This window comes from Haliaeetus leucocephalus, unplaced genomic scaffold (assembly GCF_000737465.1).
Source record: "Haliaeetus leucocephalus isolate CR32 unplaced genomic scaffold, Haliaeetus_leucocephalus-4.0 Scaffold751, whole genome shotgun sequence".
In the NCBI taxonomy this organism is placed as follows: Eukaryota; Metazoa; Chordata; class Aves; order Accipitriformes; family Accipitridae; genus Haliaeetus; species Haliaeetus leucocephalus.
Window position 1 is genome coordinate 15,825,208 of NW_010973187.1, and position 12,235 is coordinate 15,837,442.

The 12,235-nt window shown below is 43.1% G+C and overlaps 1 protein-coding gene across 3 annotated transcripts in view; it reads right to left on the reverse strand.

Annotated features, from left to right (window-relative positions):
- Window positions 1-7,581: 7,581 nt before the first annotated feature.
- TAF3 (TAF3 RNA polymerase II, TATA box binding protein (TBP)-associated factor, 140kDa) overlaps window positions 7,582-12,235 on the reverse strand; it is a 119,695-nt gene continuing 115,041 nt past the window's right edge. For all 3 annotated transcript variants that reach the window (XM_010581001.1, XM_010581002.1, XM_010581003.1), the window contains 2 exons: window positions 9,051-9,157; window positions 7,582-8,297 (listed from right to left, as the gene is read on the reverse strand). In XM_010581001.1, the coding sequence (XP_010579303.1) occupies window positions 8,183-8,297; window positions 9,051-9,157 (222 nt within the window). In that variant the 3' untranslated portion in view covers window positions 7,582-8,182. The remainder of the gene's footprint in view (window positions 8,298-9,050; window positions 9,158-12,235) is intronic.

The following is a 12,235-nucleotide window of genomic DNA, read 5'->3' on the forward strand; positions in this document are numbered from 1 at the left end:
AACTGATCTGGCTGATATCAAGTGACTCATTAACGGCTTACAAAACTTAAGTAGACCATAGCGTTGCTCTCTAGTAGTGGGAACTTCTTGGCTTGAAAGGAGGATTTGATACCTGCCAAAAGCTCACCTTGGCCCTCACCACTGTTAGCAATAGCAGACCTGCCCTTGGATGGGCTTGCAAGAAGTTGCAAACTGTGTCTGTTTTAGGTCGGAATAATTAAGTTTTCCCAAGATCCTGGGCACAGACATGAGCTGGACCTGCACTGGGCAAAGGATGGACTCCAAAGCTTGCAATGCAGGCGATGAGGGGTGAGGGTGGAATCGAGCTGTTCTTATGCTGGACAAATACATCTACTCAAACTGTGTGTTTTCTCAGTACTTTATAACATTTCACCCTCTGCTTGCCCCTTCATTCTTTTCCCATCCAAGCCTGTCAAAAGAATGAAAATATCTCATGATGATTAGATTCATTAAAGACAAATGAATCTCATTTTTTATATTCGCGGAAGCCATGCTAAGAAAAATAGGTCCATGCCCTTAGTGGTACAGAAGAATCTGTGTTTGGCTGGATGCGGAGAAAAGACTCAAACTGATGGAAAGGTCACTGCAATGTATACAGAGGACAGCTGAAACTTTGCCACCAGCAGTATGGATCACGTGAGAACTAACTGTTTCTCCTGCACTTTTGTTACCACAGTAATAAAGAGGGAAAAGGCACCACAAGGTCCTGAGTATTGGTTTCATCACATAGCCATGCTACCTTGCGTGCTGGAAGATTGGTGGAAGATTGAGTACACTTCAGATTTACCCCTTTCAAGCCACATTTATTTTAGCAGCTGCTAATCTAGAGGCTACACAGAAAGGACAAACTTGCCATTGGTCACCTTCACTGTGCTGCTCCTAAGTACATTTCTGTTGTCTGTGGCCCAGATGCATGCTTGCTTGAAAGGGGAGGTATATATATTGTCTTCAAAATAGCTAAATAGTCATCTTAAACACATCTGAATTGGAATCACTGTGACTTGGGAGCACAGGGCAAAAATGGTCCGTCCTTCTGGCCCCCATAAGTCATGTAGCCAAATCTTGCAGAGTACAGAAACACGAGATGTAGAGAATCAAATGGAGTGGGACCAGTTTCCAAAGGAGTTCATAGGCAGGAGATGTTTTTCCCAGCTCTAAGGGACACAAGGGTTTTGCAAAATAGATCCCTTGTGGTCTGAGTTAAAATGACTAAATAGAGTCTGAATACAGATGCCCTGCAGTGGTTGCTTGAGCTCATGGCTTTGCCATGAAACCTCCTGGTGGACTTAAAAAACATCCCAGACAGCACATACGCATGACGCCTGAAGTTTGGGTTCAGTGAATTTGAAAGACATTTCTCCATTGTAAACTGTCCACCAGCCAGAGCATCTCCAAGGGACTCTGTTGCTGATTCAGCTCAAGACTTTGCATAGGTCATGGTTGTATTCTCCAAATGTCATCTCCTGTATTAGATAGCTACGACACTTTCAGCGGGATCCTCAGCACAAAATTGCTGAACATCCTTGCTTTGGGATTATTATTTTTTTGCCTTGGTCAGGTCAAAGCAATCCTGAAAGCAAATAAAAGCGGCATTTGGCCGGTGGCAACTGAGAGGGTTGAAGGGATGTGCTCCCTCCTGAGCTGTGGCACTGCAAATCCAGTCTTTTAGAAAGCAGGTGGCACTAAAAGTCAATGGTCGGGCTGGGTTATTAGATACTGAGGCCAAGGCCTGGATTTTGGGCTTGACTGAGCATCTGTCTTTGAAGAAATTATAGAGAACAACAGCATCACTTCATCCTCAGCATCTTAATACACACCAACTCCAAGCACTAAGTCAGACATTTCACAGCCCACAAAGCCCAGAGAAGGCAGCTATTGTATGAATTATGAGAGGTGTATTTTGACGTCCCTGAACTAATTTTAAGCAAGAAGCTGTTTCTCAGATAAACCCTACCAGATATCCCTGGAAGCAAAAAAGAGCTAGTAGCAAAATAAGGTCTCAATGTGAGCCCAGAGAGGCTCCTTCCACAGAAAGGCTCAAAATCAGCAGATGAGAAGAGAGTTGCATTCATGTTGGAAAACTTGTTGGAAGAGGATCAACTAAAACCTGCAAAGCCGAAGGATTTGTCTGGTTCAGGAGGGTAGTAGATGGTTTCCAGCTCTGAACCTCAATGAAATCACAAGTGCAGAATTGCGGAGAAAGGCTCAGTTGAGGAGCAGCTTCAGGGACAGACTCGGCACTGGGGGAACTCCTAATAGCTCTGCAGTTTTATCCACGCCGTGTGAAGGGTGTTGTTCTAGTTATTTAACCCGTGGGAAGGTCTGGGCTATCTTTACAAGCTTCACATCACCTGGGTCCAAGACCGAAGCAGAGCTGCCAGAGCAGGAAACTTTATCCTCCTCCTGTGGATGGAAACTGGGACACGCATGGATCCTCTGCCCAAACGCACCAGTAAAGCCACGACAGAGCTGAGAACCGTGTCCAGCGTTCCCTGATAACAAGACGATGTTTCTCCCTTTGAATGCGTGCAATGGTTACCATGTGGACAACAAAACCTAGGAGCAGATGTTTTCGCTAAAGATGAGAATTCTTACAGCAGTTATTAGAAAAGTACTGTAAATGACATCTCAATTAAAAATAAACAATCGCACACTATTCCCTGCTCTATTTCCTAATTTGTTTCTGTATAAGGAAAAAAAAAAAGTTTTTTTTTTAGAATTTGGATGCCAAATTTAAAAAATCCACGGCAAATAGTGCCCAGACCCACACCTGGGGAGGGATCAGGTTGAAGGAAGAAGCCTGAAGGTCTCCTGCACGCAGCTAAGCGGCAGCGGCACTGGAGGCCCTGGGTGACACCAGGGTGGTGGGACAGTGACACCCCATCACACTTGTCATTAGTCCCACAGTAAGCAAATGACAGGCACAGTAAGTTGTCAAAACCATGCTGGCTTAGGGCAGAATTGACAGGCAAGGCTGTCTAATTTATAAACCAAATTCCTATTCGTGACAGGTGACAAAACCTAAATTTTTGTAAATGTGGTTTAAGTCCCTTTCTCCCTCACCCCCTTGTTTAGGCAATAAAATCACCTAATTATTTTCTGTTTTGTTTTGTAAATCTGTTTCAAAGTCCTTATGGTAACGCTTACATTGAGAACACAGCCAGGAGCTCTGTATTCATCAGAAATTACTTTCTCCTTGTGTTTTAAAAAATATGTGGAAGATCTTCCACCCATCCTGGGCTTACCTGACATTTTGCTTTTGGAAAAATTGGCCTCCTTGGCCGTAGCTCAAGGCAGCAATATTCCACCAAATCTCAACTATCAGCACCACCACATTTAAAAGCAAGTCTCCATCTCTGCAAGGCACTCAACAGCCGCCAAGCTGCTGTGGTTTTGGTGCCGGCCACCAGAAACCTAAGTTAAGGGTTGGGGTCTCTGGAGCAAACAAGGACTGGAAGGAAAATTAAGGAGGAGACTGCCAAGGGGGAACAGCCAAAGGGGGCACAGTGGTCCTATAGCCCCCAGCACTCCTCCTCTTTCCCTCCGGAGAGCATCACAGGATTTAAAGTCCTGGTGCAAAAAGGGACTCCGTAAGCATGAAGGGCTGCATCTTAGAATCACAGAATGGTTTGGGTTGGAAGGGACCTTTAAAGTCATCTAGTCCAACCCCCCTGCCATGAGCAGGGACATCTTCAACTCGGTCAGGTTGCTCAGAGCCCCGTCCAACCTGATCTTGAATGTTTCCAGGGATGGGGCATCGACCAGCTCTTTGGGCAACCTGTGCCAGGGTTTCACCACCCTCATCATAAAAAAAGTCCTCAGATCTAGCCCGAATCTACCTTCGTTTAGTTTAAAACCATTACCCCTTGCCGTAGCGCTACAGGCTCTATGAAAAATCTGTCCCCCCTTCACCCGGCGCAAACCTTCAACAGGCTGAAGCAGCACTTTCGAGGGAAAGCACGCCAGGATCAGCTGCCATAGCTCACGTTTAAAGGCTTCTGCTCACATCAGCCAGGTACGAGCTGTTTGCCGGCCGTAAATCTCCCGTTACAACCCCCTCTGCCATACAGCACACATGGATTAATAGCAGCTTTCTACTTTTTAGGTTACAGCTGATCCGAAAGTCCCCAGAAGAAAGGGAGAGTTTCCTAAGTAGCATGACTGACAAGACTGCGAAGAGGGAGTTTATTCAGAGCATTATCTAATTCATTCCCCAGCGAAGGAAACTCATCTACTTTTGAGACTTAAAACTTCTAAAGAAAACTGCTATGATCTAAAGAGATTGGCCATAAAACTATTTGTATTGAAAACTTAGCCAGCATGCCTTTAGTGAACTTCATTCATTAACATTCTTCCTGGCAAGGTTTCCATATCTCAGTGTTCATTTTATACTTTAATTTGGTTAGTAGGTCTTTGTTTAATCGTCCTATTGAAAGGAGAACAAAGAAGGTTTAGGTGATACAGTGAAGTAATACACTATATTTTATCTCTGGAAAGCCCAGACAAAGTCAGCAGGCTCTGATACCCTCTGATTCGGGTTTTTTAATTCCCTTTCTCTTCCAGGACATTTGGAATCACAAATCAGTTGCGGAGCATAAAGATCCTCACTGTACTTAGCTGCGGACACCTTCAGAAGAGAAACACCTTGTCAAGCAGAGAAATGATGCTTTGAGCACGACATACAGCCCCTAAGGAAGATTATCTCAGGAAAAGTGCATCCCCATTACTCTGGGGATGGATGCTCTGCATTTATATCTCTGCTCTCCAATAAAAATCAGTAGTCAAGAGAGTTTCTTCCATTTCTGAGCTTCATGCTTACTGTCTCGATATTAACGTCATGGTTTTTCCTGGGCGCAAAACTCAATAACAAATTGCAATTTTACCTAATGACTAACACGCTTTGCAGCGAGCACCCAGCACTGCCGTTTTCTCCAGCGACCTGCAGGCACAAGCTGCCCTAAAGGAGGATTTACAGGATAAAAAAGGATAAAAAAACCCTGCCTTGTTTCACAATAAATGGAGCTGTTCCCCAGCCCCGACGTTGGCTGTGCGAGCGGGCAGCTCCTGGGCTGGTGTAAACTGACACAGCTCCAACTGACTCCCAACTGACTCCAGATAATCATCTGGCCCCAGAGTAAAGGCAGGATTCAACAAGCTTTTCTCACGGAATAGCTTTTACGCTCTTTTCTTGAATATTTACTACCAATACTCACTGCACCGCTTAAATCCACTACGTATGGTGCAACAGTAAAGGGGGGAAAATTGCATCCGTCTTCTCTATACCGTGGGCAGACGGCGCGTTGTCTTCCCCTCGCTGAAAACTTTTTCATTCTTTACTTTCTAAACTTTGAACCAGTTCTGCTCCAACTACCCGTGGAAATAAGACGTTTTCCAGAGGCAGTGCTCACAGCTGGCCTCCCTCTTGGATGAAGCTGCCCTCCGTGGCAGGAAAACCAGAGACACTGATGCTCTCCCACGACATCCAAGGAGCAAACCAACCTGCAACCCGCCCGCTGTGCCCTATTCCCAGGGACGGTGGTGTCCAAAACCCGAATCGTAAAAGGATTCAGAAGAACACAAATGCCCAACCATAAAATGAAGCAGGCAATCAAGGGAGCAGCCCTAACTCTGGCAGAGTTTATGGAGAAGAAACGCAACCCGTGAAGTTATAGCAGCAAATACAAACATCTGGGGAAGCAGCTGGGCTCGCTCAGCGTTGGGCGGTACGAGGGGCCGTAAGGAAGGTCCATGGCACACGGCTGCTCGGGGGGCAACTATTTTTGGAAGCTGATTTTTCTTTTATCCCACCGATTCCTGATACCCACCAGCGTAAGTGAAAGGGGAGGCAGGCTCTGCATGGCTACGGACCAAGGCTGGCTTCAGACCGATGACCCAGAGGTGAAGGGTCCCTTCTCCCGTTACTAATCCCGTCAGCCACACAAGCCTCCTGAAAACGATGCTTTGGTTTTATTGCCACAGGGGTCATTTATAAAATCATAAAACCCGGGGTAGGAAACCAACCCGGCGGCAGGCAACGCACAAGCATGCATAGAAATACCTGAACGGCCGTCGAAACGGCAAAGTTCAGCCCTCCCGTGGCACCTTGAATAATTTAGTTGATTAAATGTGAGAAGTTCTGATTAACGGAGGGGAGGAGGAGGAAATGGATAAACAATTTACCAAAAGCTAGTTCTTTATTATTGCGACCAGAAATGACCAAAGACTGTGTATTTTGTATGTCTGCACATTACACGTGGAGAAAAACAAGAATCCGGTTTGCAACATTCAACAATTCAAAATAAAATTAAAAAAGAAAAATCCAACCCAAGAACTTTCTTGACTGGTAATTAGCAGGAACAGAATATAAATGAGGTGGCATGAACAAAGAAGGTAACAGTGCACTTTTAATAAACCAATTTCATCCATATCTCCACTGATTTGCAATTTAACAGTTCTATCAGCAAAGCCTCATTTCCCTAACTAGACTGGTACTTTTAAAAACATGACTAATTCATTCTCATTAATATCAATTTGGATGCATTTAAAAAATAAATCTTAATATCTGTGCAACAGGTTAAAGGGCTATATTCTCAAACATCAGACGTTTCTCACTGTATGGTTTAAAGTAGAAATATCCCCAAATTAACCAAGGAAGTCTGCAATTGCTTTGGAAACAAAAGGTATAAATTCTTTTCCAGATTTATTCTTGTATTTTATTTAGCTCTAAGACCCACTGCATTACAATATCTAATACTGCCTTTTTTTTTTTTCTTTGCAATTTCCCCCCTCATTTTCAGAGGGGAATACAACTCGTATTCACTTTATTGGTCTTTCCAAGCGGATACACAAAGCAAAGTAACGCATCTTGGGGCCTCGACGCCATTCTGCATCTCCTCCATCTAAACACGAGCTCCATCGGTTTGGCAAACTCGCTACCACTTGTTGAAAAAAAAAAAAAAAGGAAAAATAAAAAAAGCTCAGTTCCAGCTACAGATTAACACACTGTAGCTACCATTAAAAGTGCAGAGCCCCCTGGCCTAAGCTCTCAATTCAGAAGGCATTTAAGCACTTGTATAACTAAGTGTGGGAACAGGCTCCTTGAAGGCAATAGGATTACTCACTTCTTAAGAAGTTACCACATGTTTAAGTATCTGAATCGAGGCCTAATTATGGTGCTGGCCGACTCCTCGTGCACGCACCACTGGGGCAGATCTCGCCAATCCCTTAAAGCCATAAGGACAGGCGTATGTCGCACGGGCTTTTAATAGCTGCTAGGTTTGTATTCTCAGGCAAATGAGAATAAAAATCCTCAAGCCCTAAAAAATAATTAAAAAAAAAAAAAAGTACTTTATAAATATCAGGTATTTACACGTGTGAAAATCTTTTAATGGGAAGTGTTTTTACACACCAATGAAATGTACAAGCAATGAAAAGGTACATTGACAAGGACTAAAAAACAAAAACCAAAGTATAAAATATATTACAGGTCCACCGAAATAAATTCACACGGAAGAAAAAAATTGACACAATAGAAACTTTTTTTTTTAAAAATAGAAGATATATCACAAAAGCTTGAACGTGTTTATTTTATGTCAGTACTAAAAATCAAGGAAAAAAGCTTCATATATTCTCATCACAAAAATATTTACCAGCCACTTTTTATTTCCACATTATGATTATCTGGCTCAGCAGGAGTAGAGGCTGAACTGTATCCAGACTACAGAAATCATTCCAGAAGGTCTTCTAGTTTACAATTTACTGCAATTTACATTTTCTCCTCCTCTCAGCACCTTATTGCAAAGGTTCAAGAGGGATTAATAGCAAATCGAGAAAGAATAGGACAGATAATCTGTATTTACAACATTCATCTTTGTTGCTGCCGAGCCACAGGAGCGGGAGCGGTACCATCAACTACCAAAGTCTTCATTCATATAGCGCTCTGTGCAAATTTCCCTCGGTAGGTGAAACACAGCATCAGAATGTACCGAAATCCAACCCCCTGGGCTCAGACGGTCTGCGAAACACAACAGCCCCCGACAGAGAGCATCTCCTCGCCCCCGGTTCACGCCGGAGTCACAACCCCAACAGCCGGCGATGGAGGGTGAGGGTCGGGACAGAAGGTGCCGCGGCGACCGCACGACTTCAGTCCGCTGCAAAAACTTCAGTGCGCCCTGTGCTTCCTCTTCTTGTGTTTTTTATCCTTCTTTTTGTTGGCACACTTGGAGCAGAACCATTGTATCTCTTCCGGGGGTGCGGTTGTAATCCCGACGCAAGGCCTGTGAAGGACGGGAAAAATATCGTATCATCTCGGTAGAGTAACGTTACTTTTGTCTCTTAGCCAAAGAAATGAAACTTTCCGGTGGGAGACAGGATCTGGCCTTCAAATTAATGCAGCAATTATATTATCATTATCTTAACGAATATAATGGTCGAACAGAAACCTAAAAACCACTTGCTTTGAAACAAAAAAAAAATATCAAAAGGACGCTCGATAAGAAATGTTATTTTAATAGAAAATCTAAGCACACTTTCAGGTATAATAGGCTAGATTTAAAATAACTTCAAATGCTTCTTCAACACATCTGCAAAAAACCTTACGATTTTATGTAGCTGTTTAAGAAAATGCCTAAAAAGTGATTAATTCCTTCCAACCCTTTTATAAGAGCTGACATTTATATTACTGCTCATACAATGCTTCATAATTTGAAATGTCTATCTGTATACACTATGCTCATAATCCTGTAGTTCTCACGAAATTACCGGTATCAGCAATATTTCCCAGCAGTTTCAAAAACAACTGTTATCACCAGTGCCCATTAATTAAAAAGTAACTCTCCTTTGCAGCTTAAAATCTGCTTTTTCAAATTCCAGAGAAACAGAGATAAAAACATCTTCCAGATTATTAAATTGGACATAGCAAAGCCATTCAAATATTCCCAGTGTCATGAACCAGAAAAAAAGAAAAGGTTTAATAATATAGCCCCAATCTGCCAGGGAACGGCAGAAAAGGATGGATGAGAGCAACTTACCAGTGATACCAATCATCGCAGTCATCACAACCTATCATTGGACTGCCATCATCTGGCTTGTTACAGCCAGGACAGATCCAGATCTGGTTACCCCACTCGTCTCGGATCTGGTGCAAAGAAAAGGAAAGTTAGCTGGTTTTCAGGGCTAAGCAGGCAGCAAAATTGACTTTTTTTTTTTTTTTAAACATAAGTTTCTTGCTTAGCCAACAAAGCTATTCAGCAGTCACTGTTGTTATTTACAAATTCTCCAATCGTAAGTGCTCGGCCTTATGTTTAATTGATTTTCCTATACTGTACATGATGACAAAAGCATGCATTTTTCTGTATTGCCCTGTAAACCAGTAAAGCCAGTTATACCACCCGACCTAAGCACAGGCATTCACATATAGCAGCCAGGGCTTAAGGACACAATTCCTTCTCTGTCTATCCTATCGCGACTTTTTAAATTCTACCCTGTTAATGGCAAGAAGGAGCAACAGCAGCCTCCTGCGTAAGATAACAGTTTTATATGCATGTAAAATATACAGTGCCATGTGTATATATTGCCGTATTACTTATTAGCCAAAGTCTTCAACTTCAACTAGCTGATAAGATCAGGATATAAAAAAAGTTGTTACTGAGTAACTTTCCATTCCCCTTATGACATTTATGTCGCAGTACAATTTACTAAAGGGTGAATGAAACGAGAAAGGCAGATCATTTACAGTATTAGGCAGCTGCTTACTGGATTTACCATAATCAGAGCTCTATGAAATTTTGTTATGTTTATATCCTGCCAGACCCATTATTTGTATTTTTAAATTTCAAGTGGTTTCTTTAACAGTTCCTTTGTAAAAACATACATGCGAAATGTCACGAAATCCACCCAAAGAAGTGCAATTAACAATACAAAGTACAAAACGTCTGGGGTATTACCCTGATTTTGTCATTTCTTTATGAAGATTGGCACTTTATCACTGAATCTCAAAAACACAGACTGTTCTGTTCTCAGCTTTTGTGCATTTACACGTATCTAAGGCAGTAACTTTTTGCTATCTGTACAACTTACAAAGATGATATTAAAAAGTAGTAGATGAAAAGCCCCAAACAAATGCTCTTAGGAAAAAAACCCCCAAACACTACACGGTGGTCTGTACATCTTACACCACTTCCTGAAAAATCAATAGGAATGTACCAGAGCTGCAACCAGCACACCACTCTTGACTGACTCCTCTTAAAGCCCTGAATCTTTTTTGTGGTTTAAAACTGGAAAATACAAAGCCCAGGAATATTAAGCAGGGAACAATCCCCTTCCCAACAGCGATACGGCGGAGGCGACGTCATAAAACGAACTCGACGTTAAAGCTGATTGATTGCAATAATCATCCCTATCTACGCATCTAATCTCACATCTGGCAAAGTCATTTTAAGTTGGTAGAGAAGCGTCTGCTCCGCGGGTGAACCGTCCGCAGCCGGCGTGAAAAGGTCCGTAGTAGCCCTTTCTGTGGGGTAAATCCTGCCGTGCCAGGGTGCTGCAGAGAAGCAACGCCGCGGGGCTGACAGCTACGGCCCTTCGCGCCCCGCTCGAGCGACCTGGCTGCGCCCGCAGCGTCCTCCGGCGCGGGTGCCGGCACTTGGCAGGCATCCCATCCAGGTTTGGGCTGCCAGGTGTAGGCAGCGCTGCCTCGTGGTGTCCCACTAGAAGAGACATATACCCTGACTTCTCCAAACTTTAGTTTTTTCACGGGGGATGTTTGTCTGTGGAATACCCCGTCTCAGGCTTTCAGGGGCTGGAGAGGGGTAGGGTGGTCTATAATCACTGAAACCTCTGCCTGTTCGTTAAACAAGAACTTGGGCTGCTGAATGAGGATAAAATTTTAAATTAAATTAAAAATATTGCCTAACTTCTCACTCCTTAATGAGCCAAGGGTCCTGGAAGGAGGGACAGTACGTGATTGCTGAATGCTATTTTAGTACAAACCGCTGAGAGTTAATGATCGGAGCACACCGGCTGAGATGCTATCCTACAGGGAGATCCCACATCGTATCTTTTTTTTAAAGCTATAAAATCATCCTCCTGTCCTCCCCTGCAGAAAGGAGTTGCGCACCTCTGTCACACTGGCTCCAATCTTATCTCTAGAAGAGCTTTCCCGTGCGACTTGGGGAAAGCCATTTCATCATTCTGTGTCCTGGATTCCCTTCATACGAGAGGCTAATAGTTATTAATTATTCCCTTCTTCCCCAGCCTCTCTCTCTCAGCTTTTTGAATTACAAATGTCTCACATCAGGAGTCTCTCTGCCTGTAGGATCCTAATGCAGCAAAGCCCTGGTTTCAACTATAATGTTGTAAAAGAAAGAAATAAACTGGAGCCTACCCGTCCTCTGAATCCTCCATAAAGTGCTAAGAGTGTTGCCACCAGAAGTACCTAGGCAAAGTTCTAGGTTTTCCTTTAAACTAACATAATCTCTAAATTATTTGCTATTAATGCTTACTGGAGAAAATGGGATGCAGTACAGTATTTTGGAAATGCTCCTCTCTCAGAGTGAATTTCCAAGCTTCTGGGCATTACTGTAATACGTAAGAGTGACACTGCATTTACGCCTGCGATACAGAAGGTGAGGATGTGTATCCTGCACCCTAAAGATAGGCACAGCCTATGTGAGGTCCTCCCGTGCTGTAACTAACTCGGGAGTGAAATGTAGCAGCTGTTTAAATAGTGACCAGTAACATGATACAACAGTTTAAGTCCAGCAAGAGAAGAGCACCTTTTCCGTTAGAAACGGAGAGGTAGATTTACACTAGGAACCATTATAAAAACAGGAATTAAAAAAAGGAGAAAAAATCATGCATATGTTGCAATTAAAGCACAGAAAACTCTGTCATAAAAGCAAGTTTTGGGTGTTTTAAATGTTCTAAATGCAGATTTTTAAACTGCTACCCACTACAGATAAGCAAGGTGTCACCAACCACGCTGGAACTTTGCCAGGTCAGGAAGGATAACACCACTGCTCCTGTTCTTAATGGTATCTGCTGCTCTTCAATGATCAGAAACGGACTTCCATTTTACATTGAATCCAACGTAGAAATTTCCAGTAGCACAGCAATCCTAGTCCTGCCTAGAGGTACGTCCATGTTCTTTTAGAGAATGTTGTTCCTGCATCATGTTGGATGGGAGAGTTTTCTAAAGGAATGAAGAAGTCTTAAT